The 25,814-nt window shown below is 41.0% G+C and overlaps 1 protein-coding gene across 1 annotated transcript in view; it reads left to right on the top strand.

The window, feature by feature from the left end:
• The window catches only part of PKD1L3 (polycystin 1 like 3, transient receptor potential channel interacting), a 64,957-nt gene that overhangs the window by 25,192 nt on the left and 13,951 nt on the right, over positions 1-25,814 (top strand). Inside the window, 14 exon segments of the mRNA XM_068527093.1 lie at positions 514-521; positions 674-904; positions 2,600-2,701; positions 2,985-3,166; positions 8,411-8,554; positions 12,198-12,400; positions 12,762-12,961; positions 13,436-13,482; positions 13,484-13,514; positions 13,516-13,618; positions 14,255-14,448; positions 14,553-14,770; positions 23,281-23,405; positions 25,454-25,594. Coding sequence (XP_068383194.1) covers positions 514-521; positions 674-904; positions 2,600-2,701; positions 2,985-3,166; positions 8,411-8,554; positions 12,198-12,400; positions 12,762-12,961; positions 13,436-13,482; positions 13,484-13,514; positions 13,516-13,618; positions 14,255-14,448; positions 14,553-14,770; positions 23,281-23,405; positions 25,454-25,594 — 1,929 coding nt within the window.

Raw genomic sequence — 25,814 nt, 5'->3', positions numbered from 1 at the left:
TTTTCTAGTTGCGGCAAGCGGGGGCTAATCTTCATTGCAGTGCACAGGCCTCTCATTGCGGTAGGTTCTCGCTGCATAGCACTGGTTCTAGGCGTGCGGGCTTCAGTAGTTGTGGCACGCAGGCTCAGTAGTTGTGGCGTACGGGCGCAGTAGTGTGGCTCGTGGGCTCTAGAGTTGTGGTGCACGGGCTTAGTTGCTCCGTGGCATGTGGGATCTTCCTGGACCAGGGCTCGAACCCGTGTCCCCTGAATTGGCAGGCGAATTCTTAACCACTGCGCCACCGGGGAAGTCCAGCAGTCCAGTAGTTTGTCTCTACTTACTTATTTGTTTGTTTGTATGTTCTGCTGTTACTGGACACACAGGTTGTTCTGATTTCTCCTAGTTGTAAACAGTGTTGACAGAGACATCCTTTTTCACATTTGCTTGTGCACATGTGCAAAATTCCCCCAGAACATACATTCAGAACTGGAATCACAGGATTCAAGGAGTTTTGCTTCTTCAGTTTTACTAGACGTTGCCAAGCTGCTGTGCCCATCAGTTGTCCCGGTTTACGCTAGCACCAGCAGAGAATAAGCGATCGGACCTTGTTTCCCAAATCTAAATGCCTGTTTGTTTTACATGTGTCCCTTCCTTAGCACGCCAATTAGAATCAATGTCTTGACTGTTACTCCAGGTTGGGCCACAGAGCACACTTTTGAGGACACAGTGTCTGTGTAACCACCTGACCTACTTTGGCGGCGATTTCTTCATTGTGCCTCGGACAGTGAATGTGGAAGACACAGTTGACCTGTTCTTTCGCGTGACCAGCAACACCATCAGGGTGTTCCTGCTGGCCAGCCTTATTGGAGTCTATATGCTCATATTTGTGTGGGCTTGGAGAAAGGACCAAGCAGATATGCAGAAGGTGCTGAGACTGATTCCAAAAGCTTTGCCACAATGTCTTAAATATGTGGAACAAGATGAAAAAACAAATTAAACCCCTTCATCAAAAGAGGCAGGTAGGGACTTCCCTGGTGGCGCAGTGGTTAAGAACCCGCCTGCCAATGCAGGGGACACGGATTCGATCCCTGGTCCGGGAAGATCCCACACGCCACGGAGCAACTAAGCCCGTGCGCCACAACTACTGAGCCTGCGCTCTAGAGCCTGTGAGCCACAACTACTGAAGCCCGTGTGCCTAGAGCCTGTGCTCCACAACAAGAGAAGCCGCCGCAATGAGAAGCCCGCACACCGCAATGAAGAGTAGCCCCCGCTCACCGCAACTAGAGAAAAGCCCACGTGCAGCAACGAAGACCCAGTGCAGTGGAAAATAAATAAATTAAATTAAATTAATTTAAAAAAAAAAAGAGGCAGGTAGCCTGGTACTCGGTAGTGTAAGAATTCAAGTGGGGCTTCTCTTAAATTTCTCTTCATATCTTCTGGCTCAAGGCCCAGGGACTTAACGCTTTATCTCATTTTTTTTTCTTTTAGCCAAGGTTGAACCCGCATATGATTCATTTAGGTCGGGAATAAGCCAAAAGAAAACACCCAGAGAACTTAACTATAATCAAATGCAAGTTTATCTCACTTAATACATTGGATATGAAAATTATGTGTAAGTCAAGTTATAATTTAATGTAATGGCAATATATAGGAAACCTGTAAGTAATCTTTATTTAATTTTTTTAAATGTATTTATTTATTTATTTTTGGATGCGTTGGGTCCTCATTGCTGCGCACGGGCTTTCTCTAGTTGCAGCGAGCGGGGGCTGCTCTTCGTTGCGGTGTGAGGGCTTCTCATTGCGGTGGCTTCTCTCGTGGCAGAACACGGGCTCTAGGCGCGCGGGCTTCAGTAGTCGTGGCACCCGGGCTCAGTAGTTGTGGCTCGCGGGCTCTAGAGTGCAGGCTCAGTAGTTGTGGCGCAGGGCTTAGTTGCTCCGCAGCATGTGGGATCTTCCTGGATCATGGCTCGAACCCATGTCCCCTGCATTGGCAGGCAGATTCTTAACCACTGCACCACCAGGGAAGCTCAGAATCTTTATTTTGAAACAAAAAAAAAACCTTTGATGACAGCTTCTTTCTAATTTCTGTTCTATATCTTTCTTATTCTTATATTTTCCTACATGTGGAAATTCTAGAATACACAAAGTATCCATTTCTTTATGGCTGTTGGTCTAGAATTACCATTTTTAGTAAATAAAAATACAAGACAGTTAAATTTGAATTTCAAATAAATAGTGAATGCATTCTTAGTATAAGTATGACCCCAAATTATTCATCATTTGTCTGAAATTCACAGTTAGCTGCGTGTCCTGTATGTTATCTGATAACCCTTTCTGGGTGGGTGGGAGGTGGAGATATTTAGAGGCCCAAGACCCAATCAGTTGATTCCATGAATATTTCATTTTAGAGACATAAACCCTGGACTGTCGGCCCTTATTCCCCCCTTTTGTCACTTAACTTAGGTCTATTTATCTGTACATCTTCTCCCCACACCCCACCCTTTCTTCCCACAGAGCTGCCAAAGCTGCCGCAGTGCGTCCTCCTGTTTCTAGCTGGAGGATGCAGGGGTCTATACTAAGTGAAGATCTGCTAGTTTTCTTGGTTCTGCTTTTTCCTGCAGGTGAGGGTCACTGTCCTGGCCGATAATGACCCCAGCTCTCAATTCCACTACCTTATTGAGGTCTCCACGGGCTGTCGAAGAAGGGCTGCTACAACAGCTAACGTTAGTGAAATAAATGTTCCTCATTTGTTGCTTGGTGTCTTGTGCCATGTGAGGTACAGTCTGACTTGGTAATATCCTTGCGTCCAATTGTCCTTTACAAGGATCCCAGACAGTGATCTTTCCTGGTTCTAAACTGTACACCTGAAGAGCTCTTTATGCTTGTCTCAGACCCCAAGACTTCATTTAATTGCAGTTTTCTCTGTCCTCATCTTTCTCCTTAGAGATAAACCAAAAGAATCACGTTATAACTTCCTATACTGTATCTTTTGTTGTCACATTTTAGGTGGTTATCACCCTTTATGGATCAGAGGGGCAGAGCGAGCCCCATCATCTTTGTGACTCCCAGAAAGCAGTCTTTGAACGAGGGGGACTGGATGTCTTCCTCCTGGGCACTCCGTCTTCTCTGCGGGAATTACACAGCCTGCAGCTCTGGCATGACAGTTCTGGCATCAGCCCTTATTGGTAAGTACCTGTATCAGACTGGCGTGTTGCTTCTTCTCTGTGGATCTTTAGCATTCTGGGGAAAGACCTGCATGGCTTTACGATAAATAACTATAATGCTTTGGGCCAAAGAGTAACAAATGACTGTTAGATTTTAGTTTCAGAGCTGTCTACAAAGAAGAAACCCTGGAAGGAAATATAGAAAATTAACAATATGATTTTTTACGGGTGGTAAAATGATAGATTTTTTTCCCATTAAATGTTGTCATGATGGTGAACAGCAAATAATAACAATGAAATATTGCCCGAAAGTACCATAAATTGAAAGTATCTCTAAATATGAAAACTATCTTCAAAGAGTAAATTTAGTAAATGACTATATACTGAATATACTTTGGGTCAAAATGAAAAGCTTAAGGAGAGGGGAAGGCACGGAATTACGATGTGGGATGTGCCTAGAGTCAGAGAGAGAAGCGGTCAGTGATGAGTGAGTGCACCTGCCCTGTGCTAGACCCAGATGGTTCTGCATCTTCCTTCAGCAGCACCCTAAGAATTAGGAGAGGTGGGTGGAGAAATTGTTGAATAGATGATGAAAATTAATTAAGGTTGAGGATTATTGGCTTGCTGGGATTAGGAAAAAAGAAGGGAATGAAGTCAAAGATCTCAGGCCGGTATTCAAACAAGTCAGTTGCTGAATATTGGCCACCTGAAAAGAGTATGCTGCTTGTCTAAAATTGATAGCAAGAGAAGTCCTTCCCTGCTAGGCTAGATACACCAACCCCTAGGCCAGGATAGCCTGATAATTTGCTTGCTGCTTCCATTCTGTTCAGGTATCTACAAAGCAGTTTGTTGCACTATCATTACACTGTCATTTATAAAAGTAAATAATGTATGATAAGCACTTGAAAGATACTCAGCATCATTAGTCATCAGGAAATGCAAATTAAAACCACAAGGATAGCACTAAACACCCACCAGAATGACTGAAATTAAAAAGTCTAACAAAACCAGGATTTGGTGGGGGTGGGGAGCAGTTAGAGCTCTCACACACCGCTGGTGGGATGTAAAATGGTATAGCTGTGGTGGAGGACAGTTTGGCAGTTTCTTGTAAGGTTAAACATACATTGACCATATGACCCAGAAATTCCACTCCTAGTTATTTACCCAAGGTAAATGAAAACATATGTCCATTCCGACACATATGTTCGTAGCAGCTTTATGAACAATGGCCCCAAACTGGAAACAACACAAATGTCCATCAGGTGAATGAATAAACAAATGTTAGTATGTTCACTCAATGGAATACTACTCACGACAAAAAAGAGCAATCTGCTGAGACACACAGCAACGTGGGTGAATCTCAGAAAACGTTATGCTGAGCAAAAGAAGCCAGACAGAGAAGGAGACATACTGCACGATTCCACATATATGAAATTCTAAAAAAAGCAAATTAATCTATAGAGACAGAAAGCAGATCAGTGGTCACCTGAAGCCAAGGGTGAGCCTGAGGGGGGCCGACTGGAAAAGGCACAAGGGAACTTTTCAGGGTGATGATGGTGGTGCTTAGTACACAAGTGTATACATTTGTCAAAATGCATTGAATTTTGTACATTTTAAATGGGTGCCCTTTATCATTTGTAAATTATACCACAACAAAGTTGATTTTTTTTAAATGTGTATAGGAAAAAGTCTAGAGCTATATACACTAAATTATTACCAATAGTTATTGCTGGGTAGTAGGATTATGAATTTTTAGGTTTTTCTTCAGGGTCCTTTTAGGTATTTCCAAAATTTTTTAACAGTAAATTTGTATTATTTTATAATTATTGGAAGTACATTTTTTAATTTAAGTAGCTATTTCTCATGGGTGGTGCCATATAATTCTGTCAAGAGAGTTGTAAACAGGTGACACATGGTTGCTTTGTCGTTCTGAGTCCCTAAGTAGCTGCAATGAGCAGAACCACACCATCAGAAACCCCTCCCACCACCAATTAACCCATGATATGCATGTAACATGAAGAAGAAATAAACCTTTGGTTTTTTTTTTAAAAAAAGCTATTTCTGTTAGAGGAAACACTTAAAGGAATTCACACCTGTATAATATTTTCCACTTTTTTTACTCTTATCACTGGTTTATATCAATTCTAATTTTATATGTGGTCTTTAATTGTAATATTTTTTTAACTCATAATGACTTTATGCTCCTCAGGGATAGAGATGCCGTCTTATTCATATTTGTATTCTCAAAAGCTCATACAGTGCCAAAATTATAGTAGGACTCAATAAATATTTGTTACAATTGATAATTACAGTCAATATTGTAACAGTAAATACCTGTTACAATTAAATTCTCAGAGTTACCTGTTCACCTCTAGAGCTTCATATCAGCTTGTTATTAAGGCTCTTTTGAAGACTTTCTTTAGTCAACATTTGCTTTTCTTTCTTTAATTGCAAAAGTAATAGATGTTTGAATGCAAAAAACTTGGAAAACACAGAAAAGCAAAAGAACTACCCACCCCCAATAAAAAACAGACGGCCAGCATTTTTTCTTAGGAAATGACAATGTTTTCTGTATCTTTCTACTGGTCATACTGAATGCATTAACTAGATTTTTCTAACACACATTAGAGTCTCTGTTTGTCTTCTGTATGAAAGAGTAAGAGAATAAAAGCACAAAAAAACCGTGACTAGTTTCTCACCAATCAGAAAATGAGTATTTTCTCCTTTTTTATACTTTGCTCTTAAAAGAAAGCTTTAACAGTAGCTAAATTTATCTTTCTGTGAATGTGGCTTTCGTTCCACAGGCTGCAAGATTGTAGTTCTTCTTACTTCTGCTGTCTGCCCTCTGGTGGATGAGGCTATCTAAGAGGCTCGTGCAAGTTCCCTGATGGGAGGGACTGGTGGTGGGTAGAGCTGGGTGTTGCTCTGGTGGGCAGAGCTCAGTAATACTTTATCCACTTGTCTGCTGATGGGTGGGGCTGGGTTCCCTCCCTGTTGGTTGTTTGGCCTGAGGCGACCCAGCACTGGAGCCTACCCAGCTCTTTGGTGGGGCTAATGGCGGACTCTGGGAGGGCTCATGACAAGGAGTACTTCCCAGAACTTCTGCTGCCAGTGTCCTTGTCCTCACGGTGAGCCACAGCCACCCCCCGCCTCTGCAGGAGACCCTCCAACACTAGCAGGTCGGTCTGGTTAGGTCTCCTCTGGGGTCACTGCTCCTTCCCTTGTGTCCCGATGCACACACTACTTTGTGTGTGCCCTCCAAGACTGGAGTCTCTGTTTCCCCCAGTCCTGTCGAAGTCCTGCAATCAAATCCCACTAGGCTTCAAAGTCTGATTCTCTAGGAATTCCTCCCGTTGCCGGACCCCCAGCTTGGGAAGCCTGACATTGGGCTCAGAACCTTCACTCCAGTGGGTGGACTTCTGTGGTATAAGTGTTCTCCAGTCTGTGAGTCACCCACCCAGCAGTTATGGGACTTGATTTTATTGTGCTTGCGCCCCCCCTACCGTCTCATTGCGGCTTCTCCTTTGTCTTTGGATGTGGGGTGTCTTTTTTGGTGAGCTCCAGTGTCTTCCTGTCCATGATCGTTCAGCAGTTAGTTGTGATTCCTGTGCTCTCACAAGGGGGAGTGAGCGCACGTCTTTCTACTCCGCCATCTAGGAGTAGCTAAGTTTAAATCAAATGCAAGTTAGTCACCTGTGATTTTATAAACTGCCTCAGTAAGAGAGTCCCAGAAATATTTTAGCTTTAAAGCAATCTGTACTCCTTGCACAGAAAATAATTTCCAACTAAAATTAAGCAAGACTTTTGACCAGAGAGATTTGAATGGTTTCATATAGACTCTTGGGGAAGTAGCATCCTTACAGTAAAGGAGGAGATTAGCTGACTAGGTACAGATGAAGTCAAACAGGCTGAACAATTAGGGGTCCCCGAAGACAAGTTTGTTGATGGTTGAAATTAGGGGAGAAGGTAGACACATGGTAGAACACTGTGGTTGGAAAGAGGATGCAATTTCAGGGCCTGTGGCTCTGAAGCCAAGACGAAGCCACAGACGCAAATAGGACAAGTCATTAATATAAACATTAAAGACCACTCTCCACCTCACCCCCCAAAGACACCCCCTCAGACCCTGGTAATTAAAGATAGAGGCAGATAGGATGCTTACAGAGGTGGCAGGGCACTGTCAAATGTGGAACAAGAAAACTTAAGGAATACAAACACACACTGAACCATTCCTAGGTTGTGGAAGTCTGCATTCTGGTGTTTGGTACTTGAACTCCCTTAGAGGTTGGGAAGGAAGAAATGGGATCAGCTCTGGTTTCTTTCTTTAGTTCTTGCTCCATGATGAAACAGAATCCATTTACTTGGACACTCACTGTCACTGAAAAATTACTTCTTTTTTAAATTAATTTTTATTGCAGTATAATTGACATACAACTCTATATTAGTTTCAGGTCTACAACATAATGATTCAATGTTTGTATATATTGTGAAATGATCACCACCATAAGTCTATTTAACAACCATCACCATACATAGTTAACAGAATTTTGTTTTTCTTGTGCTGAAAGCTCTTAAGATCTACTCTTGTAGCAACTTTAAATATGCAACACAATATTATTAACTATAATCACCATGCTGTACATTACATCCCCATGACTTGATAGTTTTATAACTGGAAGTTTGTACCTTTTGACTCCCTTCCCCTGGTTCACCCAGCCCTCCACCCCCCACCTCTGGCAACCACTAATCTGTTGTCTGTATCTATGAGCTCGGTTCTGTTTTTTTTTTCTTTAAGCCTATTTGATGAACTCTGGTGTTTTGTTTGTTTGTTTATTTTTGGCTGCACCGGTTCTTAGTTGCAGTATGCAGACTTCTTAGTTGCAGCACGTGGGATCTAGTTCCCCGACCAGGGATTGAATCTGGGCCCCCTGCATCTTACCCACTGGACCACCAAGGATGTCCCTGGTTTTGGTTTTTTGTTTGTGTTTTGCTTTGTTTTTACATTCTACATATAAGTGAGATCATACAGTATTTATTTGTCTTTCTCTATCTGACTTATTTCACTTAGCATAATGCGCTCTATTCACGTTGTCACAAATGGCGAAATGTCATTCTTTTTTATGTCTGAATGATATTCCATTGTACATATACCACATTTTCTTTATCCATTCAGCCATCAGTGGACATTTAGGTTGTTTCCCTAAGATTATTTCTTATTACAGCAACTGATTCATGCCCACCTCCCTAACATGATTGTCTTTATTTTACTATAGGCATGTAAATTGTCACTGACATGGCAGGTAAAAGGAAATGGCATTTCCTGTGCAATTGTTGGCTGGCCATGGACCTTGGTGACTGTGAGCGTGACTCGACCTTCATACTGGTCTCAAAGAAGGAGCTCTTTTCCTTTAGGTACTGTTGAGAAATGATGGTGTGCTACATGTCTTTGAGGCTCTGTTCATTTTCTTCACTCCCTTTTCTTTCTGTTCCTCAGACAAGATAATTTCAATTGACCTATCTTCAAGTTTGCTGATTCTTTCTCCTGCCTGCTCACATCTGTTGCTGAGCCTCTAGTGAATTTTTCATTTCACTTATTGTATTTTTCAGCTGCAGTCTTTTTTTTTTTTTTTTCCAGCTGCAGACTTTCTATTTGGTTCTTTTTAAAAATAATTTCTGTATCTTCATTGATACTCTCTGTTGAGCAAGACAGTATTCTCATTTACTTTCCTTTAGTTCTTTGATATGATTTCCTTTATAGTTCTTTGAAGATATTTAAAATAGCTGATTTGAAATCTTTATCTAGTAAACCCAGTGTCTTGGCTTCCTCAACAGTAATCTGTTGACTTGGGCGGGGGTGGGTGTGTGTGTGTGAGAGAGAGAGATACTTTCTTGTTTCTTTTCACGTCTTTTGATCTTCTGCTGAAAACTGGACATTTTAAATAATAGAATGTGGCAACTCTGAAGATCAGATTTCCTTCCTCTCCCCCAGTATTTGTTGTTCTTAGTGTTTGTTGTTGTCTAGTGTCTGTTTCTAACTAATTCTGTAACATCTGTATTCTTTGTCATGTGTGACAACTGAAGTTTCTGCTCAGCTTAGAGGTCAGCTAATAACTAGACAGAGACTTCTTTAAATGCCTGAACCAGCAAGTCTCCCAGTCTTTGCCAAGGGGTTTTGCGTGCATGTTGTGCCATGCCTTTAGCACTCAGCAAGGCAACTGACAGCTCTGCCTCAGCCTTCACTTCCTGCTTGCTGAGAGCTTCAGGGTCATCCAGGGGTGAAAACGTAGGACCTTCTCAGGTATTTCCCAAGCATGCATACAGCCCTGGGCATGCATGTGGCCTTCTAGATTCCCAGGACTGTGTCAGAGCTTTTCAAAACTCCTGTGGACTTCTCATTTTCCAGCTTTTCCATTTAAGCTTTTTGGTTAGCCTATTGTTTGCCTACCGTATCAGGCAGCTGTGAAGTTAAAACAATCGCCTCTGAATATTTTTGACAGTGCCCTCAGGGAAAAAGCATTTTTCACTGGATGAGCCTCCAGTCACGTCAAATAAGGACAGCCTTGCAAGTGGAGTTTTCCAGGGAACTATCAGACAAATCACATAATGACAGCTCTCTGGGAAAGGAGGCTTTTAAGGGGCTCCAACCCCGTTCTCCTCCCTCTAGCGACTGCCAGGCTGCTGGTTTTCACTGTGATCGAAGGCTGTTGGTTTTCAAGGTTACCATGGAGCTAGAGAAAGGGAGCTGGGAAAATAGGGCAATTTAAAATGCCACAAAATTCACTGTTCTTACTAATATTTAGCCATTTTTCTTGAGTAAACACTCCCAGGTAAATACAAACCTTTGGTTATTTACCTGAGCTCTGAAAATTTTGATTCTGGCTTTTTAAGAGAAGTTTTATCATTGCTTTTGTGGAGGAATTTTCAGAGGTTTTTACTCCACCATTTCCACTGACCCAGATGGATTTAGACAATTTACTACTTATAGCAGTAGTAGCAACCAGAGCAATATTTTGTGTCAGTTCCCAGATTCGACAGGGTGATGTAATGAGAGCCGGGTGTTAACTGCACATGCAGTGGAGGTGCATCACAAAAGAGGAACCTCAAGATGAGGAGACTCTGATCTGATATACGAGCTGCCAGAAAACCTGCCTATCCTTCCCTGTGGAATGAGACATTATCTTTATTAGCCTGGAATGTAGGGAAATCTCTCAAGGGGTGAGAAGAGGGCATTTCTATCTTTATTACCCTAGAATGTCTCTGGGGAGTAGGATGTCTCTATCTTTACAATCTGGAAATGTAAATAAGTTGGGTCCAAAGAGAGTTCCTGACTCTCTGTTTTCAGGGCTGTCTGCTTATACAAAGATACTTGAAAAGATAGTCCAGGAGCAAAGTTTTTATTAATGCCTAAATGGGAAGCATTCATGGAGAATTGCCTTCCAACACTGCCTCTGTTATGTCAGTCTAGCTGTTATTCTTCTAAAGTATGTTGTCTTTTCTCTTTTTAATATTTTCTCTTTATCCTTGATGTTCCAAATTTTACCATAATTCTTTTCACTGTAGATTCACTGTTTATACTGTTTAGTACTCAGAATGTACTTAAAATTTTTTTTGTTGTGGTAAAATACACATAACATAAAATGTACTGTTGATATACAGAATCATGTCTTCAATTCGCAGAAATTCTCAGAGGTCACTTCTGAAAATATTGCTCCTCTGACATTGCCTTACTCTACGCTGGAGCCTCTCAAACTATCCTCCATGTTTTTAAGCCACTCTTGTGTGCATATCTTTTTTGTTTCTCTGTGATGTGTTCTGGGTGAATTCTTTCATACTACATTTCAGTTCACTAATTTTCTCTTTAACCAGGTCCTTTTCTCCTAATTTTTTTGTTTTGAGGACCATATTTTTCAGTTTCAAGAGTTCTAATTTACTTCTGTTTTTCATAATTTTTTATTATTTTAAAGTGAACATTATTCCTTTACTTGTATCTTTGAGCAACCTGAAATACTTAAAGTCTTTGTCAGACTGTCCCATGAAATTAATTTCTTCTGGACTGAATTATTGATTGTGTTGGCTGCCTTTCTTAGCATTAGATTTCTTCATGTGTTTAGGAATTTGGGGTTGTAGGTTGGTTTCATTTTTAAATCTCAACCTCTCTCTCTCTTTCTCTCCACACATCCCTGACTAGTACTTTTTTGATGTTTTCATCCAACCCTTCACATCACTAATGTAGAGCTAGGTCTTATTATAGTATACCATTTTGGAGCTCCTGTTCCTCCGTGAAATTAATGAAACCAGATCTGTTGCACATCTTGTGATGAGCCCAGTGGATCTCTTGGCTCAATTCCTGGTCCTGGGGCTGTCCATTCTCACCCACCTCCCTACCTATAAATGTGTAGCCCTGTGGCAGTTTTTTGTTCTGCAGAATTCTTCCATGAGCTCCAGCCTCAACCCTGGCTTCAGGCAGTGAAGTTGGCTTTACCCTCCCTTTCCCCACTCCATGAATCACTTTCAGTTCCAGCTACTCTATGGGAATCGAACTTTGACCTGTGTATGCCTTCTTCCAGACCTGGAGCACAGAATCCTGTGGCTTCTTCCCCACCTACCATCTTGTTTCTCATTCCATTCCTCTTCCTCAGAGACTTTTATTTTGTTTTTAAGCCCAGCCATTGTTTTGGGTTCTTTCTTTTTATATCATATTTATAGTTCCCTTTGGAGTAGAGAAGGTGCTCCAAGTATGAATTTACCAAACTATCTTGAGTGGAAGCTTAACGCAAACTTTCTAAGAGTAAAAGAATTATCGAATCTCTGATAAAGCTAAAACAAGTTTTGGTTTTAAAATCTCATGCAATAAAATAACCCTTATGTCAGAAACCTTTTACCCGAAAATAACGAAAACATCATATCATCAAGTCATCTGAAAGCTTCTTCACGGAGGTCTTGAACAGTGACCGAGTTGTTGCTGTGCAGCTTGCTGCCAGGCAAACCACATTCTAGACTAGGGCACTTTCAGAATGAAATTTCATGCCTTTCCTGTTCTAATTTATCTTGTTAGACACCTGTTCTCCTCCATGATTGTAGAAAATTTCACCCAGGATTGTCTGTGGCTCTCAGTCACAGCTTGACATCCCTGGACCCAGTTTACAAGAGTCCAGCGGCTCACCTGCTGCATGACCCTCCTTCTCTGCAACATGGTCACCTATGTCATGTTCTAGAAGATGAACGGCACCACCACCAAGAGACGTGAGCAAGCTGTGGGTGAGCCCTGATGTGTGCCGTTTGTGGCACGTAGTCCTTTGACTACTCCACTCTCCTTCCTTCCAAAGTTAGAAACAGAATCAGTATGTGCCTTCAGTTTTCCTCTGCTGCCCTCACTTTAGAATACTCATTTAATTCTACTCTTAAAGGAGAATAATCATTTATTCTAACATTAGAGTACACATTTTCCCACAGATCTCATTCATTAACAAATGATCAGGATCTTTACTGCCATGATAACTTGCTATCCTTAGATAATCATAGTTAAATTGCTAAATAAATACTTAAACCTGGGAGAGGAATGCCTTGGAGACGATTTTAATTGTTGAGGATGAGGGTTGATGTCATGCTTGTCTTTCAGCGGGCCCGTGTGCTGTGACCTGGTCTGAACTGCCCGTCAGCATCCAAACTGCTGTCATCCTTTTCCCCGTCAGTCTTGGGATTGGGCGGCTTTTCCCGTTGATTCAACCACAGGAACCTCTACCTCTCCTTCCTCCCATCCAGGCCTCCTGCCTCTCAGATGCTTCTTTTGAGCCTCTCTCTCTCACAGCGATAGTTGAGGTAAGCTTGGTATCAAATTTTACAGATAAACGTCATGCTCCCTCCCCCATGTAGTGGAAAAGGTCAGTGGAAAGGATCTCCTGCAAGGCTCCTGAGGTCCTGTTAAACTTAATAGTTTTTCTCTAATTCCTGTCCCCCGAGTCGTCACTGTGCCTCTGGTTTTTTTCTCTTCATTGTGGAGTGGTGTGAGCACTGGTATGAGTGCAGAATGTATTACTCTGGAGGTGTTTTCGTTTTCGACGTTTGATCAAACGGTCTCTTCTTCTTTCATCCTAGATTCTCTCATAAAACTAGTTCTGAAGCTACTGTGAGGTGACTTCTTTCTGAAAAAGGAGAGAGAAAGTGAAAAACTGAGGTTCTTTACACTAAGCATATGCCCTCCAAGTAGAGAAACAGCCTTCCTACCATCTGTAATTGCTACCACTCCTGGGTTTAATGTAAAACTAACTTTTCTCATCTTGGTTCTACATTCAGGAATTAAAGGAAACTGTGGGATTCCTGCTCAGGAGAAATACATACCTACTCTGAGTGTGAACAGTCTTCATGGAGTTCTTTCTTACAACATTAACCAGCTGGTGAAGCTTTTATCCAGACTCCTCTGTTCTTACTTAGAGGGTCAAGGCCGTCACCAGTGGGCGGGACCCTACTGGGCAAATGGTTAAAGTTCAGTAAGCTTCCGTTTCTGATCTTTTATCTGCCTCCCACTCTCTTACTTTCGTATTCATTCTTACCTCTCAGCATAACCAACAGGCATGGTACGACCTTCTGCTTGTTTTAATTTCCTTAAACTTCCAGTATGGAGCTGATAGCTTTGATCCCTCTGATGGCTTCTGAGACAATATATCTCGTCTTACAAAGTAAAGGATTAAGGAAAACCCACAAAAAATGTCCTCTGTCTCAGACCCCCATATTTCATCTACTTTGTCGGGGGCTATTGAAACTTGTCCTTCTTTTTCTTCTATGGAATGATGAGATTATGGGATTTATGGATTCTTGAATATAGTTTGGGCCTTCTGAGCACTTATAGTTTACATGTACTGCAGTTCTGATGCAAAAGTGCAATTAGCTTTACAATTTTTTTGATTCTGTATCAAAGTATAGAATTTTACAAATTGTTGTGAATTCACCAGCATGCTCAGAGAAGACAATAATTCTGCAGGTGTTGGGTCCAGTCTCCAGTGACTGGGAAAATTTAACCTCATCATCAGTTAGTGAGTTGCTAATTTCTACCAGGAATTACTATTTATTGAAATCTTCCGCTTGTTCAAGTGTCAACCTGGAATGTACTTTCAGTGGTTCCTGAAAACCACCGTCATTTCCACAGTTACCTGCTCAGAGTTCTGCGGAGGCTCCAATCTCACTTAGGCACACTGGGTCCCGCCCAGGCCCATCAGCCTTGTGACTTCCTAGATGCAGTCAGCCAACTGCAGAAACTCCAGGAAACGCGTATTCTTCCCACAGAGCAAGGGCCATCCAGGTAATGCATCGCCCCAGGCTTTCTTTATCACCTGTAATCTTCCTAAACCTGTCTCTCAGCTGTTGGCTATGAGGTCATTCCTTCAACTTCTGTTCCTCAGGGACGCAGCCAGAGCCCTTCCCCATCCTGAGCCCAGAAGGGAAGCAGCCCATCTCTAATGCCCAGCTCAGATGGTTGACTTACTTCTGCTGGCTCCTGCTGGGGGTCACTAGCCTGGCCTCAGCCTTTTTTACAGCACTTTATAGCCTGGAACTGAACAAAGACCAAGCCACCAGCTGGGTTATTTCGATATTATCATTGCTTCAGAACATCTTCATCACCAGTAAAGGTATGTGAGAAACAGTGACACCGGCATGGGAGGAAACATTGCAGTTGCAGGAAGCCTGGGAAACTGAGGTCTGTGGGTGTCAATCCAAGGTGTCTAATGATTCTTACAACTTGACAAAAACAAAAAAACAAAACAGAAATTAGTAGAGTGAAATTTGTTAGGGGTATGTGTGCAGTAGTCACAGAAAAAACTAACAAGAACTGATGGACTAGTTGAAGTTTAGCAAAAAAGGATTGGGGAGTTAAGAGGGACAAGTAAAAAATCAACAATAAACTACCTTAAAAAAAAAAAAAAAACAGAAAACTTACTTTTTAAAAATCTTCCCTTTCCTGGGCTTCCTTGGTGGCACGGTGGTTAAGGATCCACCTGCCAATGTAGGGGACACGAGTTCGAGCCCTGGTCCGAGAAGATCCCACGTGTCGCGGAGCAACTAAGCCCTGCGCCACAACTACTGAGCCTGTGCTTTACAGCCCACGAGCCACAACTGCTGAGCCCCCGTGCCACAGCTACTGAAGCCCGCGCACCTAGAGCCTGTGCTCCACAACAAGAGAAGCCACAGCAATGAGAAGCCCGCACACCGCAATGAAGAGTAGCCCCCGCTCACCGCAACTAGAGAAAGCCCGTGTGCAGCAACCAAAGACCCACCCAACACAGTGAAAAATTAATTAATTATTTAAAAAAGATGGTAAGTTTTTTGTTATGTGTATTTTACTACATTTTTTAAAAATTTATTTAATTTATTTATTTTTGGCTGTGTTGGGTCTTCATTTCTGTGCAAGGGCTTTCTCTAGTTGCGGCAAGCGGGAGCCACTCTTCATCGCAGTGCATGGGCCTTTCACTGTCGCGGCCTCTCTTGTTGCGGGGCACAGCCTCCAGACGCGCAGGCTCAGTAGTTGTGGCTCACGGGCCTAGTTGCTCCGCAGCATGTGAGATCTTCCCAGACCAGGGCTCGAACCCGTGTCCCCTGCATTGGCAGGCAGATTCTCAACCACTGCGCCACCAGGGAAGCCTTACTACAATTTTTTAAAATCCAATCAGTGTTCACATTTTCCTAGTTGTCTTATAAGTATTTATAGTTGTCTTGTTCAAATCAGGGTCTAAATAAGGTCCATGTGTTGCAATGAGTTTGTCTCAAGTATTTTTAATATTTTATCTATAGGTTCTCCCTCCTTTTTTCTCTTTCTGTCACTCTCCATTCCTGCTATTTTTCTTACAATATATGTATTGAAGAAACCAAGTTGTTTGTCCTATAGAGTTTCCAACATTCTGGATTTTGGTGACAGGATTACTTCTGCTTTAAGAACCTACAAGCACACTTGGGGAGCTTTTAAAACTCTTGGTGCCCAGGCCTCTCTCCAGACCAATCTAATTGTAATCCCTGGAGATGGGCTCCAAGGCCCAACATGTCGAAAGCTTCCCAGGTGATTCCACTGTGCAGCCCCATTTGAGACCCACTGATCCTAAAAGAGGGACAGAGTACAAGGAGTAGGTAGACCTTAAATAAAAAGAACTGCTGGAAGAGACAGACCAAAAAATAGCAAGAGCTCTTAAGGAGATTCAGTTACATCAGACACACAGACAAAGGCTTTTAGGAAATGAAAAACGTGATTTACAGATTTTAAAAATTCAGAAGTTGAATTGAAGATGTCATTATTGGGAACTTCCCTGATGGTCCAGTGGTAAAGAATCCGCCTTCCAATGCAGGGAACACGGGTTCGATCCCCCATTGGGGAACTAGGATCCCACATGCCACGCACGGGGCAACTAAGCCCACGTGCCACAACTACTGAGCCTGCGCACCTCAACTAGAGAGGCTGCGTGCTGCAAACTACAGAGCCCATGCGCTCTGGATCCCATGCGCCACAACTAGTGAGAGAAAATCTGCACTCCACAACTAGAGAGAAGCCCGAGGGCCACAACAAAGAGCCCGCGCCGCAATGAAAGATCCCACATGCCTCAACGAAGATCCCACATGCCTCAACGAAGATCCCACATGCCTCAGCGAAGGTCCCACGTTAAGACCCGATGCAGCCAAAAATAATAAGAAAAAAAAAAAAAAAATATATATATATATTAAAAAAAGATGTCATTATTGAGACTCAAATTAATGGATCAGGAAGATCAAACTAAAACGCAAAACATAAGACATGTATATAAAAATATTGAAAGTATAAAGAAAAAGAGACTTAAACAGTAGATCCAGGGGACTTAACATGCAGTTAAGAAGAGCGGTAATAATTAAACAGTTGAAAAAATTCCACTGTTGCAAAGAAATACTGAATTTGTTGACAGGCCTCTACTGGTTCCAGGCATAGTTAATTTAAAAAGACACACTGAAACGGAGGATAGTAGTTCTGGAACAGGGCCCAAGAGTCTGCATTCCTAACAAGTTCCTAGGCGACGCTGCTGCTGGTCTGTGGATCGCACTTCAAGTGGTATCACTATGAAGACAAACCTAGTTCCTCTGAAGAGTCAGTATCACGAGAGAAAAATTAATGGGTGAGCGCTGTTCTAGATCCTTTGAATAAATGAGTCATTTTCAATATGGATCAGATAGTATACTAGGAAATTATTGATCATTTCCTTAAGTGTGATAATGATATGAAAGTAGCCTGATTTTTAGGAGACACATGCTTGAAAACAGGAAGCCCTTGCCTTCCACTGTTTCAGTTTGTACATGAATTTCATTTACTCTGGTTCAGTTGAATCACACCAGTTTCCCAGCAACACAGTTCAAATCTCAGTTACTGGGACTTCCCTGGTGGTACAGTGGTTAAGAGTCTGCCTGCCATTGCCGGGGACACGGGTTCAATCCCGGTCCGGGAAGATCCCACATGCCACCAAGCAACTAAGCTCGCGTGCCACAACTACTGAGCCTGCAGTCGAGGGCCAACAAGCCACAACTACTGAGCCCGCGCCCTAGAGCCTGTGCTCCACAACAAGAGAAGCCACTGCAATGAGAAGACTGCGCACCACAACAAAGAGTAGCCCCCGCTTGCTGCAACTAGAGAAAGCCCACATGCAGCAATGAAGACCCAATGCAGCCAAAAATAAAAATAAAATTAAGTTAAACGCATAACCAACAAGGACCTACTGTGTAGCAAAAAAAAATTCTCAGTTATCATGGTATATCAACTGTGAGTGATTGCATAAAGTACCAACTGCTGCTAGCCCTTTAGCCCATAATTCACTACATAAATTAACAGGTGTACATCATGATCAGTGACTAATCATGTCACTTCTCAAAGTCTGGGTGATTGGTCACCTGTTATCCCGTTTATGTACAGACAGCAAATTGTGTAGTTGTGTTATTTCTTTGTCTCCCAGTCATAAACTCTGTGACATTTTACCATAAAATGGATAATTAAAAGAGGACCTTGGCCAACAAGGATGAAAATGCAGCAAATTAACAAAATAACACTGAAAGTGAAATTTGAATAGAATGTAAATGGAGTTATACAAGAAGCCGCTAACCATGAGAAGGTGGCCTGTGTTCAAGAAACTGTAGATACGCAGCCAGGTGAACTTAGTGAAGTCAAACTTACCAACATAAATGGAGAAATTGGTTATGAAGAAAAGGATGATGATGTCCCAGAGGAAGTAACACTGGCAAAAAACTCACATTAAAGGGACTCTTGGAGATATTTCACAGCATTGAAAGCATAAAGGATAAGATGCTGGAAGCCAATGCAAACTTAGAACAGTATGACAATTCACCAAAGGCACGGACAAAATGCTCTCCCTGTATCCTAAGTTATACAACAAGAGGAAGGCCAGCACTGTTCAAATTATTCTTGATAAATTTTCTACAAAGAAGTAACTTTAATTCTCAATGTTTCTAATGTTTTAAATTACATATTCGTTTTACTACTTCTAAATTTTTCTTTGTACCTTTATAACCAACAATAAGAGATTTTAATGTTTTGACACGAATCTTTAAATGTCACAGAACGATCATAATTTTTCCCCACTGATGATTAAGATCACTTTGCACAGTTTCAGCTTGCTAGGTCATTTGTATGATCCCACACTACCATGTAAAGTGAGAATTACCTTTAATTAGGTGTGAAATGTCATGTCTGTCATTTTCAAGTGCTTCAGAAAAAGAAGCAAAACAAATACGGTGAAATGTTAACTTCAGTATCTTCCAATTTTTATGTATGTTTTAAAAATTTAATAATAAAATGTCGGATAAAAATAACTCAATGGGGACTTCCCTGGTGGTCCAGTGGTTAAGACTCCACACTCCCAATGCAGGGGGCCTGGGTTCGATCCCTGGTCGGGGAATTAGATCCCACATGCTGCAACTAAGAGTTCACATGCTGCAGCTACGAAGCCCGCATGCTGCGATTAAATATCCCGTGTGCCACAACTAAGACCCGGTGCAGCCAAACAAATGAATAAACAAAGTAAATAAATATTTAAAAAAATAGTAACTCAGTGGATCATATGCTCAAATGTAAAATTATAAATCTTTTAGAAGGAAACAGGTGAAAATCTTCGAAACCTTAGGCTAGGCAAAGAGTTCTTATATACATACATTACCAGAAGCACAATCCAAGAAAGAAAAAATGGATAAATTGGACTTCATCAAAATTAAACATTTTGCTCTATGAAAGACACTTTTTTTTTTTTATTGAAGTGTAGTTGATTTACAATGTTGTGTTAGTTTCTGGTGTACAGCAAATGATTGAGTTATATGTATACGTATTCTTTTTCATATTCTTTTCCATTATGGTTTATTAGGGAATACTGAATATCCCTGTGCTATGCAGTAGGACCTTATTGTTTATTTTTTATATAGTAGTTTGTATCTACTAATCCCAAAGTCCTAATTTATCCCTTTCCCACCTCCTTTCCCCTTTGGTAACCATAAGTTTGTTTTCTATGTCTATGAGTCTGTTTCCGTTTTGCAGATAAGTTCATTTGTATTATTTTTTAGATTCCACATATAAGTGATATAGTGGTATTTGTCTTTCTCTTTCTTACTTCACTTAGTATGATAATCTCTGGGTCCATCCATGTTGCTGCAAATGGCATTGTTTCATTCTTTTTTATGGCTAAGTAGCATTCCATGGTATATATGTACCTCATCTTCTTTATCCATTCATCTGTTGATGGACATTTAGGTTGTTTCCATGTCTTGGCTATTGTAAATAGTGGCACCCCTATGACGTAGGGGTGCATGTTTCTTTTCAAATTACAGTTTTGTCCAGATATATGCTTAGGAGTGGGATTGCTGGATCACATGGCAACTCTATTTTTAGTTTTTTGAGGAACCTCCATACTGTTTTCCATAGTGGCTGCACCAATTTACATTCCCACCAACAGTGTAGGAGGGTTCCCTTTTCTCCACACACTCTAGAGCATTTGTTATTTGTAGACTTTTTAATGATAGCCATTCTGACCTGTGTGAGGTGATACCTCATTGTAGTTTTGATTTGCATTTCTCTAATAATTAACAGTGATGAGCATCTTTTCATGTGCCTGTTGGCCATATGTATGTCTTCTTTGGAGAAATGTCTATTAAGGTCTTCTGCCCATTTTTTGATTAGGTTGTTTGTTTTTTTGTTATTGAGTTGTATGAGCTGCTTGTATATTTTGGAAATTAAGCCCTTGTCAGTTGTATCATTTGCAAATATTTTCTCCCAATCCGTAGATTGTCTTTTCATTTGATTTATGGTTTCCTTTGCTGTGCAAAAGCATATAAGTTTGATTAAGTCCCATTTTTTTTTTTTTTTTTTTTTGCTTTTATTTCTGTTTCCTTGGGAGAGTGACCTAAGAAAACATTGGTATGATTTATGTCAGAGAATGTTTTGTCTATGTTCTCTTCTAGGAGTTTTATGGTGTCGTGTCTTATTTTTAAGTCTTTAAGCCATTTTGAGCTTATTTTTGTGTGAGGGTGTGTTCTAACTCACTGATTTACATGCTACAGTCCAACTTTCCCAGCACCACTTGCTGAAGAGACTGTCTTTTCTCCATTGGATATTCTTGCCACCTTTGTGAGAGATTAATCAACCATAGGTGTGTGGGTTTATTTCTGGGCTCTCTATTCTGTTCTATTAAGCCATATGTCTGTTTTTGTGCCAATACCATGCTGTTTTGATTACTGTAGCTTTGTAGTATTGTCTGAAGTAGAATGACTAAAATATCGATAATACTAAATACTGGTGAGGAGGCAGAGTAACTGGGAACTCTCATTCATTGGTGGTAGAAATGAAAAAATGGCATAGCCACTTTGGAAAGCAGTTTACCAGTTTCCTACAAAGTTATACAGTTACCATATAACTTAGTAATTGCACTCCCAGGTATTTACCCAAAAGAAGTAAAAACCGGGACTTCTCTGGTGGTCCAGTGGTAAAGAATCTGCCTTCTAATGCAGGGGATGCGGGTTCAATCCCTGGTCAGGGAACTAAGATTCCCACATGCTGCAGGGCAGCTAATCCCATGTGCCACAACTACTGAGCTCATGCGCCTCAATGAGAGAGCCTGCATGCTGCAAATTACAGAGCCCACGCACCCTGAAGTCTGTGTGCCACAATTAGAGAAAACTCTCATGCCACAACTAGAGAGAAGTCCACATGCCTCAACAAAGACCCCGAGTGCCGCAACTAAGACCTGACACAGCCAAAAATAAATAAATAAGTAGAAATAAAAACCTATGTTCACACAGAATTGTGTGAATATTTGTAGCAGCTTTATTCATAATTGCCAAGGATGGGACTTCCCTGGCAGTCCAGTGGTTAAGACTCTGCGCTTCCACTGCAGGGGGCACGGGTTTGATCCCTGGTCAGGGAACTAAGATCCCACATGCCACATGGTGTGGCCAATAATAATAATAATTATAATAATTGCCAAGGATGGAACCAACCCAAATGCCCATCAGCTGGTGAATGGATAAGCTGTGGTACATCTGTACAGTAGACTACTCAGCAATGAAAAAGAACAAACTACTGGTACGTGTCGTGACATGGATGAATCTCAGATGTATTATTGTAAGTGAAAGAAGCCAGTTCCAAAAGCATACTTTATGATTCCATTTATATGACATTCTGCAAAAAGCAAAAACTACCTGGATGAAGAATCTATCAGTGGTTCCCAAAGATGGAGGTAGTTAAAAGGGCTGATCACAAAGGGGCAGCATCAGGGAATTTTTTGGGGTGATGAAACTGTAAGGTATCTTGATTATAGTGGTGGATACTCTGTGTATTTGTCAACACATAGAATTATACACCGAAAGGAGTGTGTTTTTTAATGCGTGTAAATACATTTTTTTAAAGCTAAGAAAACCTTTGTTATTACAATGGCTAAAAAAAACGGTAAAAAGTTCCTCTTCACTGGTCAAATAACTTAGAATAGTAAGATTCAATTTTGCTTTTAAAAATGGCAAAGGAAAACAAATGATAATACACAGTGATGCCAGGGAGAATGGGCACTTAATGCTGGTTGAGGAAAATCTGGCAGTATACAGTAAAAGCCTTCAAATTCTGCATCCCTTTGCTGAGTAAGTTTCATTTCTAAGGATCTATTCTGAGAAAATTGAGTGGTTTATAATAATAAAATAAATTGGCAACAATTTAAATGTTCAAAAATAGGACATTGCTTAATATAAGACAGCCATATCTGTGTAATGGGATACTGAGCAGCCATTTAAAATGTTATAGAAAATGTAAGGATGTGGAAAACTGGTCCAGATATATTAAGACAAAACGATTAATGGATATATTCCAAATTTTTTAAGTTAAGTTTCTTAAAAATCTCTAATTTTTTTGAAAATTTTTATAATAAATGTATATAAGTTTTTAAAAGCTGGAAAGTATAAAAAGAGGAACAGAAGAGATGGAAACCAATGTGTTAGCTTAGCTATCGGTATTGCTAAAGTGCAGTTTGGTTGAACTCATGGCCAAGTGTACTTTTTAGTAATTTCCCCTCAAATGTAATCCTTGGGACAATCCACGAGAGGGCGACTTTAGGTCTGCAAAGAAGACACACCTGGAATTGCCACATCACAATAGGGGTGTGTGGCAACAGGCTGGAAATACTACTCTTGTCCTTTGTTCTCCGAGGACTGGAGCACTTTCCTCCCCTCCAAGGAAATTTAAGGAGCGGGGGATACTTGTTTCCCCTAACAGAGGCTTAAGGTCTTACTCAATTCTAAGATTCCATGCCTGCTTCAGCAAAACTGGCACTTTCAAAAATGCAGCTTCTTCAGTCTAGCACATCAAAGTTGTTCCAAAAACAGGTGTTAGTGAACACCTTATACAGATCATCACAAATCATTTAATAGTTTAAACTTTCCTAGCCAAGCAGATTAAGGACTACAAGCAAAAATACAAAGATTAACATTATATCAACCACATCCTCATGGTTATGCAAAAATAATTATGAATTTACTTAATTCTCAGTTTTCCATAAAAATAAAGGGCCAAGTCACTGAAATGTATTAATCATACCCACCTTCACCTTTACCTAATGGCGCCACCTTCTTGGTTCCTGTACTATCTGCTCATTAAGTTTCTCCTCTGACTTTCCTGTCTAGGTGATCTTCCTCACATTGTTTTACTCACTGCTGCTGAACAGGATGCTGTGGCTCCACAAAGAGAAGGAACATCAAACCAAGAGGATCTTGGCACTCTTGGGTAATTCAAGTAGTTCTAACTAATGTCTAATGTTGCAAATAGCAAACTGTATCAGAACAGTGGACTCCTAGCCGCCTCACTGACTCAGAGGAATCTATCCATTCAGGATCTTGTCTCTGACCAGCTGTTGCACCTCCTTCCCAGCCCAAGACTAACCAGTGCGTCACCAAAACTCTTAATGATCCATCCCTCCCTAGATCTCTCAATGCTTCTACTCTTCCCTATATTCTAGATTCCTTCCTAGTGTTTCTAGCTTTGAGCCCCAAGTGCTGTTTCCAAATGCTCACCCTCTGTATCTGAATGCCTGTAGGTATCTCAAATTAAACATGCCCCAAGCAGAATTATTTGCCTGCCCCACAAATTCACTTCTTTACTCTGTTTTCTCATTTCAATTAATAGCATCACTATTCTCTAAAAACATAAGAATAATCCTAAATCCCACCCCCTATTCAGTCACCAAACCTGAGGGAGTCTACCCTCTAAATAACTGACTAGAGCCACTCATATCACATAGATGAAACTCACAAACACAAAGATGGCCAAAAAGCAAACTGCAGAAAAATTAACACATTTTTTTTAACATCTTTATTGGAGTATAATTGCTTTACAATGGTGTGTTAGTTTCTGCCTTATGACAAAGTGAATCAGCTATACATATACATATATCCCCATCTCTTCCCTCTTGCATTTCCCTCCCTCCCACCCTCCCTATCCTGCCCCTCTAGGTGGTCACAAAGCACCGAGCTGATCTCCCTGTGCTATGCAGCTGCTTCCCACTAGCTATCTATTTTACATTTGGTAGTGTATATATATGTCCATGCCACTCTCTCACTTTGTCCCAGCTTACCCTTCCCCCTCCCCGTGTCCTCAAGTCCATTCTCTACATCTGTGTCTTTATTCCCATCCTGCCCCTAGGTTCTTCATGACCATTTTTTTTTAACACAACATTTTAATCATGCAAAACAATGCATGTCTTGCTTAGAGACGTATTTTTTAATGAAGAAATGCATAGGATGATACACTCCAAAATTTAGGAGAGGATTAGCTCTCTGAAGGAAAGAAGGGATACCATCACAGAGGTACACAGTGGATTTTATCTTGGCAATCACTTATTTCTTAAACTGAGTGGTGGGCACGCTGCTAAGGGGTTGGCATCTTCTTCCTTATGAGATTAAAAAATTAGTAATCTGACTTCAAACCGCCGTCCTAGCCCTCATTTCATCTCTCCATCTCTGGAATTGCTGTTCCCTTTGCTAAAATGACTTTTTTCTTGTCCTTATCCTTGTCCATCTAGAGAATTCTTTCTGACTCATCATTCAAAACAGATGTCACATGTCACTGTCTCTGGGCCACCTTCTCTGAATTCCTCAGGGAGGTTTGTTTTTCTTTTCAGTGATCCCTCAGCATTTGGTTCCTACAGGCTGACAAGTTTTAGGTCATATTCTAACTCCCTTTCTCTCTCCGTCTTGATTTACATGTCTCCAGATTCTTCTGCTCACAGTGTGGTCTGGAGACCAGCAGCAGTGGCATCTCCTGGAACTGTCAGATACGCAGAATCTTAGGCCTCACCCCAGAAACTGCATTTTAACAAAATTCCAGGTGATCCCCTTGCACATTAAACTTTGAGAAACACCACTCTGGAACAGTGCTCCCATCGGGTGGTCCACTGACTAAAACTGTGTTTCTAGTCCAAGATAAGTACAGAAATTGAGAATAAGCATTTAGAAACTTTTAGAGCAATTGGGCAGACTAATTTTAGGCCTATTGAATCTAATTTTCAAAATGGGGCTTGTATTTTGTAGGCCTCTGTTCTATGTCATTTTTCTAGTAATTCGATTTTACCGTATTTTACAAAAGTATCAGTCCCTGATGGATTGGAAATTTTTTTTTAAGTCTTTCATGATAGTTTGGGAAGGGCTGCTTAGATAGCTTTATTCTCTATGTCAACATTTAACAGGAGATACTCATAGTAGATGCTCAACAAATGTTGATGAATAACTACTTAATGAAATATACCCTTTTTTGGCCTATATTTGAATTTTTGACAGCAAGATGTCCTTCATCATTACCCGGTTCAAGAGATGAAAACAACCCCATCTACGTAGCCCCAGCTATGAATGGTCCAGTTAAGCGCCCAGAAAGAACCTTGAAAGAGAAGAAATGCTTCAAGTTGACAGGAGATGTTTTGGGTATGGAGAGAAAATGGTAACCTGTTGATACAGCAACACATTTCCCAGCAAGGAAAGGGGGAGTGAGAATAAAATGGAAAATATAGAAGAAGGGTGGAAAACTATTTTAAAATATTCACCTCGAAAAATTCTGGATTCCCTTAAGGCTGTAAGGTGAATGGAAGGACTCCTGAACTTGGAATCTTGAGATCTAATTGTGTGTTTCAGTAAGTCACTTTCT

This window comes from Eschrichtius robustus, chromosome 19 (genome assembly GCF_028021215.1).
Source record: "Eschrichtius robustus isolate mEscRob2 chromosome 19, mEscRob2.pri, whole genome shotgun sequence".
Classification (NCBI taxonomy): Eukaryota; Metazoa; Chordata; class Mammalia; order Artiodactyla; family Eschrichtiidae; genus Eschrichtius; species Eschrichtius robustus.
This window is presented reverse-complemented; position numbering and strand designations above follow the sequence as displayed.